General features: G+C 39.9%; 1 protein-coding gene across 2 annotated transcripts in view; it reads left to right on the top strand.

The window, feature by feature from the left end:
- Positions 1 to 20,358, top strand: part of CD99L2 (CD99 molecule-like 2) — a 122,129-nt gene that overhangs the window by 85,497 nt on the left and 16,274 nt on the right. For both annotated transcript variants that reach the window (XM_012658375.1, XM_012658373.1), the window contains exons 5-7: positions 10,378 to 10,449; positions 10,576 to 10,659; positions 12,657 to 12,722. In XM_012658375.1, coding sequence (XP_012513829.1) covers positions 10,378 to 10,449; positions 10,576 to 10,659; positions 12,657 to 12,722 — 222 coding nt within the window. The remainder of the gene's footprint in view (positions 1 to 10,377; positions 10,450 to 10,575; positions 10,660 to 12,656; positions 12,723 to 20,358) is intronic.

The following is a 20,358-nucleotide window of genomic DNA, read 5'->3' as shown; positions in this document are numbered from 1 at the left end:
ATTTGAAACTCGGACTTGGGGGGGGGCAAGGGCAACATAAGTAACATAAATATCTGTACCCCCATAATATGCTGAAATAAAAAAAAAAAAAAAAAACTGAAACAGTCACACAAGTGGTTTTCCTTGAGTAACCTGTGGTACTTGGGTGTGCAACAGAAATGCTTTAACCACCTTTCCATTTCATCACACAAAATGTTAAACTCTAATAAAATTTTTTTGAGCTCCCTGATATTTATTTTGTATTGCTTTATAACCAATTACATTTAGTGAGCTCAATAATAAGTAAAATAATTTTTTATTTGCTCTCATCATTTCCCTGGGCCTGGAGTGTGGCTCCTGTTTAGTTGAGTTCTCTGCTAAGTGTCTTATATAAGACTGCAATGCAAATGTCAACTGGGGCTAGGGTCTCATCTGAAGTTTGAGATTATGTTAGCTTCCTCTTGCTGCTGTAATGAATTGCCGTAAACTTGGTTGTGTAAACAACACGGGTTTATTCTTATCATTATCATTGAGGTCAGAAATCCAACACTGGATCTTGCTGGGCTAAAATCAAGGTGCTAACAGGGCTGCATTCCTTTTGGAGACTCTGAAGGAGAATCTGTTGCCTTTTCTTTTCCTCCTTATAGAGGCCACTTGCATTTCTTGGCTTGTGGCCACTTCCTCCATCTTCAAAGCCAGCAGAGTAGCATCTTCAAGTCTCTCTCTTACTCTCACCCTTGCTTCCATCATTACATCTCCTTCTGTGACTCTCTTGCCTTCTCTTTCCCTTGTGCTTACACTGGCCCCACTGGATAATTCAGGATAATCTCGCCATCTCAAGGACCTTAGCTTTATGACATTTGTAAAGTCCCTTTTCCTGTGTAAGGCAACATATTCACAGGTTCACAATTGTTGGCAGAATTCATTTCCATGAAGCTATAGAACTCGTGGCTGCTTGCTTCTGCAAGATTGGCCAAGAGACTGAGAGAATTTCTGCTGTGTTACTGTCAGCTCAGGGAAGGCTTCAAGCCTTCTTTTTAAGGGCTCACATGATTTTGTCTGAACCACCCAGAATATTCTCCCTTTTGAGTAATTCAAAGTCATACTGATTGAACATCTTAAGTACATCTGCAAAATCCATTCACCTCTGCTATGTTATTGCCTGATCACAGGAGTGACATCCAGCCTGTTCATGGGTCCCTCCCACACTCAAGGGGCAAGGATTATACAGGGTGTTTACATCAGGGGGTAGGAGTCTTGGCAGCCATCTTAGAATTTTGCCTACCATGTTCATCTAGGACACGCTTAAGTGAAACTGGCATTCTCTTTCAGCTGCCATTGTGTAGTGGTGAAGAATCTAATGATTTATAGTATCATTTGGAGCCACTGCCTTGGTCCATGCTAAGGGGCCAGCAGGTTTACTCACCATTGCTTTTGTACCACAGTGCAAATATCAACCCCATGGAAGGGGCAAAGAACATCTAAGGATGATTATGCAAGAAATAGTTATGAGCTCATGGACCTCCCCCAGGGGTCCATGGAACACTCTTTGAGAACCACTGTTTGAGAAGATGACCTTACACAGTTGTGTGGCATCAGGATGTTTCATTCGGCTCAGTAATCTCTTCAGTATTAACGTGCAACAAGCACGTACTGTGGTGTTCCGGCAGACAGGGCTGCTTCAGGTGTCGTTCGTTGTACAAGGCATACCTTTTCAGTTCCACTTCTGTAGACAGTAATATAAATTAATTCAACCTTTTGGGAGGGAAGTTCAGTAAAATCTTTGAGCAATTCTACTTCAAAGCATTTTTCCTCTAGGTAAACTTACGCATATGTGCAGAGGTACATTTGAAATGATGTTTGCGACTTTCTTGTGTTTTGTATCAGTCAAAAATTAAACGTCCTCAAATTCTAGTGAAATACATAAAGTCTAAACTATTCATACTCTACAGTCATTACAAAGAATAAGGTAGGTCTCTGGAACCAATAGGAAAAAGGCAAATCACAGAACAGGATGTATATAACATGAATCAATTTCTATCAAATAAAAGTGTATGTGAGCACACAGACACACAGGCCTGCATACAGATCTGAAAAGCTAGAGTAGCCACCACTGGGGATAGGTTTGAGGCTGGATTTTTCTTACGATTCTATACCATTGGATATTTTTAATACTGAGCATGTATTACCTTTATAATAAATTTAAACTTTAAAAAGTAAATCCATCTTTACTAATGAGGAAGAACTCGAGATGTCAGACTGGAGAGAACCTTAATGATCATGTCCTCTCCCCATTGTTCACATGGGAGGGACTTGTCCAGGGTCATGCTGCACACCAGCAGCACAGCTGGGCTGGAGTCCAGGGATTCTGGCTTTACTGCAAGGGCCTTTTCATCTGCAGCATGTTGCCATGAGAAGTGTTTGCACAGGGGAAGGTACTGATGGACCCAAAGGTAATTTCAGGGTCAGGAGGTGCACCTTGGTTGGCTAAAGAGTCGTTGCAGTACCTCAGAAGCACAAGTTCGGACATGTAGTGTGTACTGGTCTGCTTGGCAGGCTTCCTTGTCTGTGGAACACTAGATCCAACAGTCTAGAAAGCTAAGAGCTGATCTCTAAGGGGTAAGCACACTGTAATAACAGAAAAATTACAACCTCAGGACCCCAAGAAAGGTTGTATTCTGTATCCTGATTTCAAAGAGACACAGAACTGTGTTATTTGCTCTGTAAAGATACGCTCTCCGGAAGGTTTGCAGTGTTTATGAGCCATTGGGCAGAGGAAGGAACATGCCTCAGTTGTCTGGAAAGTTGCCCTCTGCACCACCTCATTCCTAGATGTTCCTACCCACTGCCGTTTTCCAGTCAGGTCTGCATGATTTGCTCCTTAGTTTTTAGTGTGGATAAAAAACGTTTCTGAGTCCCTGAAGAGCATCCTTTTACATGTCATACCTTTTTTGTTATTTTTTTTTCTTTTTTTTCTTTTTTTTTTAGAGATGGAGTCTCACTGTGTTGCCCAGTCTGGTCTCAAACTCCTGGGCTCAAGCAATCCTCCTGCCTCAGACTCCCTAGTAGTTGGAACTATAGGCATGTACCCAGCCATACCTGCTTTTTTTTTTTTTTTGCATCAAAAATTACCTCGATGCTCAAATAAGTCTTTATCTTTCTAATTGACTTTTTACTTTGAGGTAATTGTAAATTTACGTGAATTCACAAGAAATAATATAGAGAGATCCTGTACCCAGTTTCGCCCAGTGGTAACATCCTATAAAACTGTAATATAAGATCATAACCAAGATATTGACATTGATGTAATCCAGTTATCCTATTTAAATTTCCCCAATTTACTTCTCCTTGTGTTTGTTTCCTTCTGTGCAGTTTTATCACTTATATGGGTTCATGTGTATACCATGATAGTTCAGACCGAACAGTTTCATCACCACAAAGATTCCTCTTGTTGCCCTTTTATAAACACAGCCACCCCCCCACCGCCCCCTCTTTGCCTGTGTCTGACTCATGACAACCAGTAATCTGTTTTCTATCTGTAGAATTTTGCAATTTCAAGAATGCTATACGAATAGAATCATATAGTATGTAATGTTTGGGATTATTTATACTCAACATAATTCCCTTGAGATCTATCCAAGTTATTGCGTGTGTTAATAATTTGCTGCTTTTCTTGCTGAGTGGTATTTCATGGTATGGGTATACACAGAATTTGTTTAACTGTTCACCTGTTGAAGATCATCTGGGTTGTTTCCAGTTTGTGGCTATAAGCATTCATATATAGGTTTTTGTGTGAACATGAGTCTTTATTTCTCTGGGATACATGCCCAGGACTGTGATTGCTGTGTCGTATGGCAGATATAGGTTTAGTTTTTAAAGAAATTACCAATGTGTTTTTGTGGTGAGAATGTTTAAGATCTACTCTTTAGGCAATTTTTGAGTATATAGTATATTATTATTAACTGGAATCACCATGCTGTCCAGTAGATCTCCAGAACTTTTTCCTCCTGTCTAACTGAAATTTGGTACCCTTTGACCACCATCTTCCCAGCCTCTGGCAACCACCATTCTATTCTCTGCTTCTCTGAGTTCAATTTCTCTAGTGTACACATGTAAGTCAGATCATGCAGTATTTGTCTTTCTGTGCCTGGCTAATTTCACTTAGCATAATGTCTTCCAGGTTCATCCATGTTGTCACAAATGTGTCTATCTCTCTGCCACTGTCTTGATTACTGTAGCTATCACGTAAGCCTTAATGTTGGTTAGAGTGATTTATCCCACTTTATTTTTATTGATTGATTGATTGATTGATTGTGATACTGGGTCCTTGCTCTGTTGCCCAGACTAGAGTGCAGTGGTGTGATCATAGCTCACTGCACCTCCAACTCTCAGGCTCAAGTGATCCTCCTGGGCTAGAACCACAGGTACGTGTCACCATGTCCAGCTAATTTTTAAAATTTTTTGGAGAGACAGAATCTCACTGTGTTGCCCAGGCTGCTCTCAAACTCCTGGCTTTAAGTGCTCCTCCCACCTTGGCCTCCCAAAGTGTTGGGATTGCAGGTGTGAGCCACTGCACCTGGCCCCGCTTTGTTCTTTTTTGAGATTTTTAAAAAACTTCTGAGGCCTGTGCCTTTCCATAAAAATTTTAGAATAAGTTGCTGGGATTATGATAGGACTTGTGTTAAATATATAGATCAGTTTAGGGAGAGTTGATGTTCTTACTTTGTTCGGTCTTCCAGTCCATGAATACAGTATGTCTATTTATTTATGTTTTCTTTGACTTCTTTCTTTAGAATATTAAAATTTTCAGTATACTAGTCCTGTACATGTTTCAGCATATACTTAAATATTTTATTTTCTTTCAAGCAATTGTGAATGGTAGTGTGTTTTTAATTTTGTGTTCCAAATGTTCATCGCTATTATATGAAATTGAAATCTTTTTTTTTTTTTTGAGACAGAGTCTTGCTCTGTCGCCTATGCTAGAGTGCAGTGGCATCCAGCGTGGCATCTAGAGTGGCATCAGCCTAGCTCATAGCAACTTCAAACTCCTGGGTTCAAGTGATCCTCCTGCCTCAGCCTCCCGAGTAGCTGGGACTACAGACATGGGCCACCATGCCCGGCTAATTTTTTCTTTTTTTGGTAGAGATAGGGTCTTGCTCTTTCTCAGGCTGGTCTCAAACTCCAGAGCTCAAGAGATCCTCCTGCCTCGGCCTCTCAGACTGTTACGATTACAGCCACAGTGCTTGGTCAAAATTGAAATCCTTGATCTTGTGTCCTAAGACCTTGCTGAACTCACTTATTAATTATAGGATTTTTTTGTGGGTTTCTTGACATTTTCTATGTACGTGATCATATCATCCCGTAAATAGGGACAGATTTATCCCTTCCTTTCCAATTTGTATATACTTTTTTCTTATTGCAATGCTAGAACTTCTAGTACTGTGCTAAATAGGAGCGATGTCCTTGGCTTTGTTCCTGGCCTTAGAGAAAGAACATTCAGTCTTTCACTGTTAAGTCTGTTGATGGCTATAGGGGTCTAGAAAAGATGTTCTTTATGAAGTTGATGTAGTTCCCCTTTATTCCTAATTTGCTTAAGGTTGTTTTTTTTTAATAAATAGGTGTTGGAATTTTTCATGTCAATTAATATGATTATGTGATTTTTCCTCTTTGGTCTGTTGATAGGATGTATTACGCTGATTTTCAAGTATTGACCCAGTGTTGCCTAACTGAAATAAATCCCATTTATCCATGCTGTATAGTTCTTTTTACAGATTCTGTTCAGTTTGCTAATATTTTGTTGAAGATTTTGCATGTAAGTTGATGAGAGATGTTGGTCTAAAGGTTTTTTTTTTTTTTTTTAAATACAGTCTTTATCTTTGTTTGCTACCAAAATAACACTGGCCTCATAAAATGAATTGGGACATATTCCCTCCTCTCTGCTTTCCGGAAGAGATTGTGTATAATTGGTAGTGGGTTTTCTTTTAATGTTTGGTAGAATTCTCCAGTGAAACCATCAAGGCCTGGAGATTTCTCTTTTGGGAACTTTCAAATTAAAAATTTAATTTCATTAACGGATATAGGAATATTCAGGCTCTATTAATATATTTCACCTAGGTTGGGTTTTTTTTAATTGTGATAAGCGTACATAACAAAATTTACCATTTTAACCGTTTTTAATTGTATAATTCAGTGGCATTAAATATACTGTTGTCCCTTGGTATCTTGGACATTGAATCCAGGACCCCCATGCATAGCAAATCCTCAGATGCTCAAGGCCCTTATATGATGTTGTAGTATTTGCATGTAACCCATGCATATCCTCCTGTATACTTTATTTATTTATTTCTTTATTTATTTAGAGATGGAGTCTTGCTCTGTCACCTGGGCTAGAGTGCTGTGGCATCGGCCTTGCTCACAGCAACCTCAGACTCCTGGGCTTAAGTGATTCTCCCTCCTCAGACTCCCGAGTAGCTGGGATTACAGGCATGTGCCACCACACCCAGCTAATTTTTCTATTTTTAGTAGAGACAGGGTCTCACTCTTGCTCAGGCTGGTCTCAAAGTCCTGAGCTCAAATGATCCTCCCACCTCAGCCTCCCAGAGTGTGAGGATTACAGGTGTGAGCCACCGCGCCTGGCCCTACCTGTATACTCTAAATTATCTCTAGATTACTTATAATACTTAATACATTGTAAATACTGTATAAATAGTTGTTATACTGTACCTTAAAAATTATATTTTTATAATTGTATTTTTTTTGAATATTTTTGGTTCACAGTTGGTTGAATCCATGGACATGGAACATACAGATACGTTGTGCAACCATCACCATTATCCATTTCTAGAACATTTCTTTTATCATCCTAAACAGAAGCTCTATGCCCATTAAACAGTCACTCCCCATTCCTCTTTACCCCCAACTCCTGGTAACCTTTATTATACTTTCTCCCTGTAAGAATTTGGCCATTCTAGGTACCTCATATAAGTAAAAATCATAAATATTTGTCCTTTTGTGTCTGGCTTATTTCACTTAGTATAATATTTTCCAGGTTTATCTATATTGTAGCCTGTATCAGAATGTCATTCTTTTAAGGCTGAATAATATTTCATTATATGTATGTACAGTATTTTGTTTATCCATTCACATGCTGAAGGACATTTGGGTGGTTTTTCTCCTTTTAGCTGTTGTGAATAACGCTGTTATGAGCATTGGTGTGTAAGTATCTCTTTGAGTCTCTGCTTTCAATCCATTTGGATATGTACCCAGAAATGGAATTGTCAGATGATCTAGTTAGTTCTGTGTTTCACATTTTGAGGAACTGCCAAGCCGTTTTCCTCAGGAGCTGTACCATTTTGCATTCCCAGCAGCATGCAGCAGGGTTCCAGTTTTTTCATGTCCTCACTAATTTGTTATTTTTCATTTTCTTTGACAATAGCCATCCTAATGGGTGTGAAGTGGTATCTCATTGCTGTTTCAGTTTGCATTTCCCTAATGATGTGATGCTGAGTGTCTTCATGTGCTTATTGTCCATTTGTATATCTTCTTTCGAGATACATCTATTCAAGTCCTTTGTCTATTTTAAAGTCAGGTTGGTTGTTTTTGTGTTGTTGAGTTGTAGTAGTTCTTTATATAGTATACATATATTCTTTATTAGATATATTATTGGCAAATATTTCCTCCCATTCTTGTGATTTGTCTTTTCACTCTCTTGATAGTATTCTTTGATACACAAAAGTTTTTAATTTTGGTGAAGACCAATTTATTTTTTGCTGCCTGTGCTTTTGGTGTCATATCCAGGAAATCATTACCAAATCCAGTGTCATGAAGCATTTCTCCTATATTTTCTTCTATGAGTTTTATAGTTTTAGCTCTTATGTTTTTGATCTATTTTGAATTAATTTTTGTTCAGGTTATAAGGTCAGGGTCCAACTTCATTCGTTTTCATGTGGCTATCCAATTTTCCCAGCATCATTTGTTGAAAAGATTGTCCTTTCCCCCACTGAATGGCCTTGATGTCCTTGTTAATGATCTATTGACCATATATGCAAGGGTTTATTTCTGGACTGTGTTTTCTATTCTGTTGGTCTGTATGTCTGTTTTTATGTCAGTACCACATTGTTTTGATAACTGTAGCTTTGTGTAATAAGTTTTAACATCAGGGAAGTGTGAATCCTCCAACTAAGTTCTTTTTCAAGATTGTTTTGGCTATTTGAGGTTCTTTGAGATTCCATATGAATTTTAGGATTGATTTGTCTATTTCTGCAAAAAATGTTATTGGGATTTTGGTAGGGATTGCATTGGGTAGTACGTATTGTGATTTCAACAATATTAGTGTCTTTTTTCATTTATTTTTTATTTTTATTTCAGGATATTATGAGGGTACAAACATTTTGGTTACATTTTATGTCTTTGCCTCACCTGAGCGAGGATTAGTTCTAATCCATGAAGATGGGATTAGATTGTGTTTTGATAGTTGGTGGTTTTTGAAAAATTGGTCCATTTCTTCCAAGTTGTCAAATATATGACCATAAGGTTGCTCATAGCATTCCATTCTTTGAATGGCTGCAGGATCTGTAATGATAATCCCCTGTTTTACTCCTTATATTGGTGTATCATCTTTTTTCCTTTGATGTTAGTAAGGCTAGAGGTTTATCAACTTTATTTACCTTTTTGAAGAACAAGATTTCTGTTTCATTGATTTTTCTGTATTGCTTTCCTATTTTTGATTTCATTCATTTTTGTTCTTGCCATTATTTCTATCTGCTTACTTTGGTTTTATTTTTCTAGTATCTGGTTAGCTTTTTCTAGTATGTTGAGTTGGGAATGTGGATTATTGATCCTGAGACCTTTCTTCATCTCTAACTTAAGCATTTAATATTGTAAACTTCCCTCTGAACACTGCTTTAGCTGTATCTCACCTATTTTGATATGTTGTATTTTCATTTACAAATAGTTCTATGTATTTTTAGTAATTTCCTTTGAGACTTTTTCTTTGACCCTTGTTTTATTTAGAAGTATGTTGTTTAATTTCCAAGTGTTTAGAGATTTTCTTGTTTTTTCCTTTCTCGTTTCTAATTTGAATTACTCAGAGTGGAGTCTCTTTGACCATAATGGATTCAAACTGTTGAAGTTTGTTTCCTGGTCCAGGATATGATCCTTGGTGAATATTCCATTGATGGTTAAACAATTGTTTTTTCTGCTGTGATTGGGTGGAGTGTCCTATTATGCCAATTAAATCTCATTGGTTGATTTTGTTGTTCAGTTCTTCTGTATCCTTGCAGACTTTCAATCTAGTAGCTCTACCAGTTCCTGAGAGTGGAGTGTTGAAGTTTTCAACTATAAATGTGGATTTGTTTATTTCTCTTTTCAGCTCTATCAGGTTTTTACCTCATGTGCTTTGAGACTCTGTTGTTAGGGGCATTCATATTTAGGATTGTTATGTCTTCCTGGTAGATTGATCCTATTATCATTATGTAATATCCTCTTTACTTCTGCTAAGGAACTGTTGGGTCATGACTTACTGTATTTTTTACACTTTCTTTGCAGAAGATTCAGACCTGTATTTCTTTGATCCATGGACAACACTGAGGTCCTCTCCAAAAATCATAGGCAATGCATAGGCCTTGGACAGTTTGGCTATCAAACTATTGATCTATAAAAGTTATTGAGGTTCTCCCCCACACATTGCTGTTTCTCTTCTGGGTGCTTGGTGTATATAGCACTGTTTCTGCCTTTTTCCTCTATTAACTTCAATAGTAGGAACAGTTAATAGCACAGTCTTCTCAAGTTCAGAAAAGAAATAATTAGAAAACTCGTGAAGGCCATGCTGTGTAAATTGAGTGAAAGAAGACCATATTTTTAAAGGAGTCTGGTTTTTCCCAAAGACCTAATATTTACAACAGTAACCACACTTACATAAAATTGTGTATGTGTTGTAACCATTTTCCGTTTATAAGACACTCCCATTCTCTACTGAGAACGTAACCTCAGTTCATCCCTGGGCAGTATTATCTGTGGCTTAAGTGCCAGATTTGACAGTGGTGGAACTGAGGCTTGGAGATCTCAAGGGTCACATTCAAGCTCTAGAACTCCCTGGTCTGTGTGGTCATTTCCCACAAATCTGGGCTCAAGTCCCAGCTTTACCACTCACCTGGTCACATGTGGGACTGCATCTGCCTGGCAATCCCCATCCCCTGAAGAAAAGTGAACCGAACCCACATCATTTAAACCGTTACATCTCTGTCATCCATCTGAAAGTAGGTCATCAGAGGTCATACAGGGGCCTCAAGGACCAAGACAAGGGTACTCTATTCATGATGTGACTTCCCTGGGCCATGAGTAACTGTCGCTTTTTGTTCCTAAATGTGCTTCCTTTGCTGTCCTCCTTCCCCCTTTTAGAGAGATGGGACCACATCACCACCACCACAACCAAGAGGCCAGCAACCCCCAGAGCTCCAGCAAATCCTGCAGGTAAGATGGCTACTCTGAAGAGGGCAGTAAGGGAGGACCCCATGGAGCTCCCTCTGGGACAGTATCCAAATGAGCTACTCATAGATTAACTAAGTGACTGTGTCTTTTGTTTTGGGGCCCCCGAAGTTGATGATTTTGACTTGGCTGATGCCTTAGATGATCGAAATGATCGAGATGATGGCCACAGGAAACCGAGTGCAGGAGGAAGAGGTAAGTCCTGGCTGGCTGAAACCACCGGGCAGCTCTGCAGCTCCCTGGTTGGGTCTTGTCTCGTTAACTACAACAGCCCACAGAGCCACCATGGGCCTGGCAGAGCTCAGGGCACTTCCAGCCACAGGAGAACCTGAAAACAGTGGTTCTCAAACTTTTTGGTCTTTGGACTCCCCAAATCATTGAGGATCTTAAGAGCTTTTGTTTACGTAGATGACTTCTCTTGATATTTACCATCTTAGGACTTAAAACTGAAAAACTTTCAACATTTGTTAATCTAAAATGAACAACACTAAACCCACGCTCTTAACATAAAATATTTTTATGAGAAATAAATGTGCTTGGCAAGACAAAAGCAAAATCTAGCGAGAAGAGTGGCATTATTTTCGATTTTTGCAAATTTCTCTCATGTCTGGCTGGATAGACGACAGGTGGATTCTCACGTCCACTTCTCTGTTCGGTTGTGAGATGATGTTTTGGTTGAAGTATATGAAGAAAATCTGGCCTCACACCCATATGCAGTGGGGGAAGGGAGGAATATTTTAATAGACTTTTTGGATGATTGTGGACGTTCTTTGATAGGACAGCAAAACTCAACCAGTGGCTGTTTCTTACAGGTTAAGTACAGTGTGGAACGTGCAACTCTATCAGTGAACTTTCCGCACTTGGTTCCACGGGACTCTGTAGCGCTTTCAATGTGTCTTTTTACCCATTCATGGTTTTGTAACGTTGTGCACCAGTCACTCGGAAAAATATTGGTATCCTGAGGTTTTTTTGAGCTTCCGAGTAAGCCACATTTCATTATGCACAACCAAAAGTCACATGTATTCACATCATGACCCATCTCATTAGAAGAAGTCTGTAAGTATTGGGAAGCTGTTAAACTCACAGTGGTGGATATAGATTTTCAAAATTCTAGTTTTTACTTGAAATCTTATCATTGGCAACAGATGCCATCAGTGGTTTTCCTTGAATTGATGAGCTCATTTCATTCATTTTCAAGAAAACATCTGCCAAATATTCAAGTTGGTAAAACTATACTTTGCTCATCATTCATTCTGGCTAATAAAAGTGGTCTTCCATGACCCAGAGCAGCTAATACATCTTAGAACTGGAATGATCACACAGTCCTTTTGTGAGTCAACTATAGTACTTTGGAGTGCAACAGAAATGCTTTAAGTATTGCTTTCTGTTTCATCCCACAGAATACTAAAAGACATGTATTCAAAGGTCAAGCTGTAATAAAATTAATAATTTTTCTGCCCCTCATATTAGTTTTCTATTGCTGCATAACAAATTACCAGAAAGCTAGTTAAGACAACACCCATTTGCTATCTCACAATCTCCTTTGGTCAGGAGTTCAGGGACAGCTGAGCTGAGTTTCCTGTTTAGGGTCTCATACAGCTGCAGTCAAGGTGTTGACCAGGGCTGGGGTCTCATCTGAGGTTGGGCTCTCTTCCAAGCTCATGTGGTGTTGACAGAGTACATTTCCTTGCAGCTGTAGAAATCATGGCTGCTTGCTCCTTCAAGACCAGCAGCAGTGAGGCAGAGAGGTGGGTGGGGAGGAGAGAAGGAGAGAAGCACCCTGTTGCTACTTATGTGTGAGCTCAGGCAAGGGCTAAACCTGTTTTTAAAGGGATCGCTTGATTAAGTCATGCCCACCCAGGGTAATCTTCCTTTTGATTAATGCATCGTCAAACTGATTTGGTGCCTTAATTACATTTGCAAAATCCCCTCACCTTTGGCATATAATATAACCTAATCACAGGAGTGATACCCATCCTATTCGTGGTCCCACTCACAGTCAGAGTGATGGAGCATTATCCAGAGCATGTATACCCGTTGGAAGGGATCTTGGGGACCCTCTTAGAATTCATCAAGGACATTCTCAAGTGAACCTGGCAATCATTTTCTGTGAATGTTGGGCAACATTAACACAAGTTTCTTGTTGCCAAAAAATTTTTTTATCATTGAAATGTATATTTTATTTTCTCTAGGTTTTTCAGACAAGGATCTTGAAGACATAGTAGGGGGTGGTGATTATAAACCTGACAGGAATAAAGGTAAGAGCGTTGATTTGTTCAAACACACACCTTACTCTGATACAAAGGTGATTATGCAGCAACCTGGTTAATTGAGCCATTTTTACCCAGCCTCTGGGAAATGACAGGTAGTTCCTAGACATCCCAGCTTGCAAGCTGGATTCACTTGGAATGATTTGGGCTGTGCTGCTTAAGGGGAGATTTATAAGCCCGCTTGGAAAAGTGACACATTTCCCCTAATGTTTCTTAAGCCAAGGTACTGCATGGGTTAACATTTCCATGCTAGCAGAAACCTGTCTGCTGAGGTAGCTCCAATTATAATAACTGAGGGCCAGGGGACACATTGTCTCTCCTGGGATTGGTGCAGCAAAACTCATCATGACAAGCATTTTTTAAGAGACCCAAACCAGGTCAGATATCTTTTAAAATACCTTTTTATTTTGAAATAATTTAAGACTCACAAGACGTTAAAAAAAATAGTTCCTGTGTACTCCTTACTTAGCTTCCCCCAAAGACAATCTTGCATTGTCAAAGCCAGGAAGTTGACATTGGTACAATACTGTTAAATTGGGTACAGATTTTATTCAGATTTCCTCAGATTTTGCATGTGTTCAGGTGTGTGTATGTGTAGGTCTGTAAAATGTTATCACGTGTAGATTGGAATATCCATCACCATGATTGGGAGGCAGAACTGTTCCATCGCCACAGGGAGGCTCCCTCAGTTTGCCCCTGAATAGTCATGTCCTCCCCAGGGCCAGATATTTTTAGCTCCTCTCAAACTACCAAAGATTTAAACCTTTTTGCAGAGTATATATCAAGATCTGACACTGTATGGAGGGCATATTAATCAGACTTACAAGTTAGTGTTGTAACTTTTGGTTGTAATCTGTTGTGATTGTAACTCATGGTTGTTACAGCAACATGTATGGTGGGAAGTTGTGGTTGTAACTCTTTCGTTGTAACCTGTTGCGATGGTAAGTTGTTTGGTGGCAAGTTGCTGTTATAAGAAGTTCTAAGGGTTATGAGTTATGAGTGTATCTGGTTGTAACCCCGATACACTCCCCATAGTCCCACAGTCCTGGCTGTGGTACTAGCATTTAGTCCTTTCTTGCAAGAATTGTGTGCCTTGGCCAGGCGTGGTGGCTCATGCCTGTAATCCTAGCACTCTGGGAGGCCGAGGCGGGAGGATGGCTCAAGGTCAGGAGTTCAAGACCAGCCTGAGCAAGAGCGAGACCCTGTCTTTACTAAAAATAGAAAAAAATTAGCTGGACAACTAAAAATATATAGAAAAAAAAATAGCTGGGCATGGTGGCGCATGCCTGTAGTCCCAGCTACTCGGGAGGCTGAGGCAGAAGGATCGCTTGAGCCCAGGAGTTTGAGGTTGCTGTGAGCTAAGCTGACGCCACGGCACTCTAGCCCGGGCAACAGAGCAAGACTCTGTCTCAAAAAAAAAAAAAAAAGAATTGTGTGCCTTTGGCATGGGAACAGCATTCCCTTCTGATTAAAGGAACCATAGTGAAATTTGTCCTTCGAAACACCTTTCCTGATAGTGTCATCTCTAGTAAAAAGCCCTAAAAGCCTCTAAATGAAACTCACAGGTGTCAGGAGAACATGGAACATTTAAAGGGCAAACCCAGCAAATTAGCCAATTACTTCTGGGTGACAAATGGTATTTCCAGATGGTGAGATGCGGGCAGTAGTTTTGTATGTAAGCACACACGTGAATGAGAGTCTGAATGACATATCAGAGGCTTTTCCTTATTAAATGTACATGCTTTAGCAAGGAAGAAGTGTTAGGAAATTCTTTAATTAGGCTCATATTTGAACTTCTCTTGTAAAGAATAATCAATTGTTAGCTTAAGTTATACCCTCTGTCATTATAGGCGTCAGGAAAGAAGATAAAGGGGGTCCCAGCAAAAAGGACAAGTGTGGAACTGAAACATGGTTATGATAAGCACACAGTGGAATGCTCAGACACTATCCTTTACACAAAAATATGCTTATGCCATGAGCAAAGGTAAAACGTCACATTTCGGTAAATTATGATCTTCCGCATAAAAGGAATGCTAATTAATGCGTTTTCCAGGCTTGGGTCTTAGGCACATGGACTTGGCTGTACATTTAGATTGTATTTCTAAAATAATACGTTATCAGTTATGGATTTTTTCCTCAAGAAAACAGTTTTACTGACCCTGTAGGAGCTCCATATTTTGTCTGTAGGTGACAATGGCTGTCTTTTATCAACAGGTCCTATTGCCTTTCCCTAAGGTGGCGTGTAAGCCCTCCTCCTCTGCCCTTCCCTGCTTCCTGCCTAGCCTGGACTCTGATTGTCCCCATTTCTGCCAACAGCCACCTCTGTTCCCTAGCACTTCGACTGACTGAGAAACTTGAGGCCAATAAATTTCAACTCCTCGTTGCCACCGCCTACCCCCATCATCTGTACCCTAATACATGCATGCCTGTACTCCCACCACAGTTCCCAGTGACTTCCTGATGGTCACAGCCCTCTGTCCTGCAAGGCCTCTGTAGCATTTAACTTTGACGATCACCTTCTCCTCCTCAGTAGTCTTTTCTCCTTGGCCCTTTCAGACTCACTCACTGGTCTTATTCATTGGTCTCATTCACTGCCGCTTCCTAAATACTGTTGCCTGTTGTGTTTATTTCCTCGGGTGTTCAATTCAGTATGTGACTATCTTCTACTGGGGAAGAGAATGGTAATAGAAACCAGGATCTGAGTGTATCTGTTGCTTAGTGGGATACCACTACTTGTAGACCATCTAAGCAGGCAGAGGCAGGAAATAGTTAATAAATATATGTATATGTATTAACCCATGTGTCTTAGTTCAGGCTGCTATAACAAACTGCCTTAAATAACAGACATTTATTTCTCACGGTTCTGAAAGCTGGGAAGTCCAATATCAAGTCGCTGGTAGATCCAGTGTTTGGTGAAGGTTCTGATTCTGGTTTGCTGTCTGTCGTCTTGTGTGTCCTCATATGGTGGGGAGCAGGGAGACAGGGGAGCAGACTCTGGTGTCTCTTTTTATAAGGGTCCTAATCCCATTATGACCCTCAGGACCTCCCAAAGGCCCCACCTCCTAAGACCATCACATTGGAGGTTGGGATTTCAGCATATGAATTTGGGGGAGAGGATATAAACATTCCATATGTGACATAATACATACATACATATCTATAATTATTTCTCTATTTAACCATCAGTAGGTATATTAACCTAAACATGACTTCATACTTATGCCACCAACTGTAATCCAGTGCCAAAAGGTTTATTTCTTGCTTACCTGTAACTTTCCTCTCTGGCAGTGAGAAACCTGGCTCCTGTCTGTCATCCATTTACTTTCTTGTGCAATTCAGGTGTACACATGTAGCAGTATCAGAATCGTTAGCCCATACCCCCGTGAGAAGCAACTTTAGCAACTAAAGTCCAGCGTTTATGTTGTTTCTTTTGTCTTTACCTTACAGTTTCAGTCAAAATACCATTTTCCAAAGTTACTTAGGTCAGTTCCTTCCCCCTTCCGTCAATCATTCAGTACAATTACGCCACACGTTTATAATGGAGTTAGATTCATTTGTCACAGTCTGCATTCCATCCTGGGATTCCCTCACCCACCTAGTTGATGTTTTGTTTTGTTCTTTTGCTTGCAGACATTAAAGTTCACTCTTTGTTATATACAGTTCTGTGGGTTTTATGACAATTGCATAAAATCATGTGTCTACCACCCAAGTACCATACAGAACCGTTCTATCACCATATAAGGTCTTCTATATATCCCCTTGGTGTAGTCAGCCAGTCCCCCTCCCTCAAGTCTAATCTATTTTCTATTAGTGCAACCATCAATCTGTTTACCATTTCTATAGTTTATTGAGACAGGGTCTCAATCTGTTTCCTGGGCTGGAGTGCAGTGGCGTCAGCCTAGCTCACTGCAACCTCAAACTCCTGGGCTCAAGTGATCTCCTGCTTCAGCCTCCTGAGTAGCTGGGACTACAGGCATGTGCCACCATGCCTGGCTAATTTTTTAAAAAATTTTTTCTAGAGATAGGGTCTCACTGTGTTGCTCAGACTGGTCTCAAATCCCTGGCCTTAAGCAAGCCTCCTGTCTCAGCCTCCCAAAGTGCTGGGATTACAGATGTGAGCCACCATGCCTAGCCCATCTCTATAGTTTTGCCTTTTTCTAGAATGCCATATAATTGGAGTCGTACAGTATATATCCTTCTCATAATGGCTTCTTTCACTTAGCAATATGCATTTAAAGTTCTTCCTTGTCTTTTCATAACTTGATAGCTTGTTTCTTGTTAGCACTAAATAGTATTCCATTGTATGAATTTACCACTGTTTATCCATTCACTCATTGAAGAACATCTTGGTTGCTTCCAGTTTTTGGTAAACATGAATAAGGCTGCTATAAACATTTATAGACACTACATACAGGTTTCTATGCATACATAAGTTTTCAACTCGGGTAAATACCTAGGCATATGACTGCCGGCTGATATGGCCAGTCTCTGCTTAACTTTACAATAAACTGTCAAATTATCTAACAAAGTGGCTGTGCCATTTGCATTCCCACAAGCAATTAGTGAGAGTTCTTATTGCTACACATCCTCATCAGCGATTAGTATTGTCAACATTTTGAATTTTGGACATTCTAACAGGGGTGTAGTGGTATCTCATTTTCATTTGCATTTCTCTAATGAAAAATAATGTTGAACATCTTTTTATTTGGTGAGATCTGTTCAGATTTTTTGCCCATTTTAAAATTCATGTATTTTGTGTTCTTGTAGACTTTCTGAGTTCTTTATGTAATCTGGATACAAATCCTTTATCAGGTATATGATTTTGCATATCATTTCTCCTTGTCTGTGGCTTGTCTTTTTCTTTTCTTAGTATTGTTAGCAGAATAAAAGTACTTATTTTTTATCAAGTTCAGTTTATCAGTTTTTTATTTTATGAATCATGCTTTGTTGTTTAAGAACACCCAAGGCCATGAAGACTTTTTCTTATGTCTTCTATGAGTTTTATAGTTTTAGCCCTTACATTTGGGATTTTTTTTTATTTTGAGTTAATTTATATGTGGTGTGAGGTAGGGATCTAACTTTATTCTTTTACATGTGGATATTCAGTTGTCCTGGCACCATTTATGGACAAAATTATCCTCTCCCTCATTGAATTGTCTTGGATCCTTTGTTGGGAATCAGTTGACCATAAATGTAAAGGTTTATTTCTAGACTCTTAATTCTGCTTTATTGATCTTCTATGCTTGTGCTTAAGCCAATACCAGACTGTCTCTGCTCAGCATGTGTTTAAGCTTCAGGGCAATCATGGTGACTTAGATAGTTTACCAAGCCCTCTGTTGTTGTCTCACCTCCCTGTCTCCCTATTAATTCCCTAGTTAGTTGATTGGTTGGTGGCTTGCCCAGGCTAAAAGAGCTGCTGGCCCTCTCTGTTCACTTCCTACCAAGACTGGCATGTTAACTGACAGTGCTTCAAGTCAAGTGAGCCCCCTTTGGCAGCTACCTACAGCACAATTGCTAGGTTTCATGGCCCCAGTGGAATGCTCTGCTGAAAGATCTGGGGGAAAGGGAAATGAGATCAGCCTTTGGCAAAAATGCCATGAACTTGAGCTCTTCCTGCTGGAACTAAATTAGTTTTCTGAAATGGCTATCTTTGAATTTTTATCCAAGATTACAGTTGCTTTTTGAAGAAAAGACTTGTTGATCTCACTCATGCCAGAAGTCCTCTCCCCTGGTATCTTTTGAATCTGGAATATTCTTTCTCTTTGCCTCCCCTCAAGCCCAGGTTTTCATCACCTCCTCTTGGGATGACCCCTAAGAGGTTAAGGGTGGTGACCTTAACCTTTTAATTGGTCTCCTTGTTCCAATTGTCCTCCATGCAGCTGCCAGAGTGAACCATCAAGAACATGAATCTGATCATGCCACTTCTCTGTTTAAAATTACTGTGTAATAATGAAAAGACAAACCAGCCCAATTAAACAATGAACATAAGTTTTGAACAGATACTTCACAAAGGAAACTTATATGATGTTCAAAATTGTTATTCTTTGGGGAAGTGCAAATTAAAACCACAACAAGATACCACAACACACCCTTCGGAATAGCTAAAATGAAAAGGATTGACAATATCAAAGGTCGTTGAGGATGTGGAACAAGTGAAACTCATACATTGATGGCAGGTATGTAAAGTTTCTTATAAAACTGAACATAGACTTACCTAAGGACCCAACAATTTCATTCCCTATTCAAGAGAAATGAGAGCTATGTCTCAAAAGAAGACTTATGAAATAATGGTCATAGAAACTTGATTTATAATAATAGCCAAAACCAAAACCTGGAAACACCCAGGTATCAGTAGGAGAATGGATAGACAAACTGTGATATATTTATGTATTTATACAACAGGATGATCTACTTATACACACAACAGCAAGGGTAAACATCAGAAACATTATGTGGAGCGAAAGAAGCCAATGAAAAAAGAGTACATATTATGTGATCCCAATCACATGAAGTTCCACTACGGACAAAACTAATCTATAATGGTGGAAATTAGATCTGTGGCTGCTGGGATTGGGGTGTGGATAAGACTGATTGGGCAGGGGTGAGGGGACTTTCTGGGATGACGGCCATGTTCTGTATCTTGATGGGGGTATGGGTTTCATAGGTATATGCATCTGTCAAAGCTTATCAACTGGGTATCTATAAGGTTTATATATTTCACCATATATAAACTTAAAAAAGGAATCATAAGCAAGTGTGGAACTCTAATAAAAGCTTGAGGTACACTGATGTCTGCAACTTTGAAATGCATCACAACAATAAGATAGATTGATGGGTAGCAAGATGGTGGACAAATGATAAACAATGCAAAATGTTAATTATAGTATCTGGATAGTGGAAATACGGGTGTTCGTTGTATGAAGTTTTCAACTTTTTTGGATGTCTGCTAGAAATTTTTCTTAATTTTATATTGAAAAAAAAGAAAGAAGCAGTAACAACAGTGACAAAAGTCTCTTGAATGGTTCCCCATTCACTGTTTGAATGAGATAAGTTCAAGCTCCTTAGTCAGCTGACATGGTCTTTCCGCCCTAGGCCAGCAGGTTCCCATCATCTCCAAACAAACGTGCAAAAAGGCCAGTAGGTGCTGTCTTCAGTCTAAACTGCCTGCCTTCCACCAGATGAATTCCCACTCATCCTCCAGCAAGTGCTAAGCTACCCATGCCTTGAGATGCCCTCTTCCTGGGAGGCTCACCCCTCCGTGGCCCTCTCTGCATTCCCCGCTTGGTCCTGTGGCTCAACTCCTGTCTCTGGTTCTCTTAGAACTTCCATTATCCTGGTAAAGAACCTGGAGGGGGAGCAGGAGTGTCATGGGCACCTCTGGATCTCTGTCACTGGCATGTAGTCAGAAAACCCTTGGAAAACGGACACAAGGAACCAAACGGGGATGAGAGTGCTGCTAGTGGAGGTGGGTGGGGGTGCCTGAGAAGAGAGGCCATTTGCCGCAGCTCCCTCTTCCCCACGGCAACAGCCTCTCCATCCCCAGCGGGAGTCCTCCCGAGCTCCCTAAGGATCATTCTGGGGCGGTGTCTACTTCACTGCCCCAGCGAGATGTTTTACCCTCTCT

Source organism: Propithecus coquereli, unplaced genomic scaffold (assembly GCF_000956105.1).
Source record: "Propithecus coquereli isolate 6110/MARCELLA unplaced genomic scaffold, Pcoq_1.0 Scaffold583, whole genome shotgun sequence".
Taxonomy (NCBI): domain Eukaryota; kingdom Metazoa; phylum Chordata; class Mammalia; order Primates; family Indriidae; genus Propithecus; species Propithecus coquereli.
The sequence above is the reverse complement of the archived record's forward strand: the minus strand, read 5'-3'. Positions and strand labels throughout refer to the sequence as shown.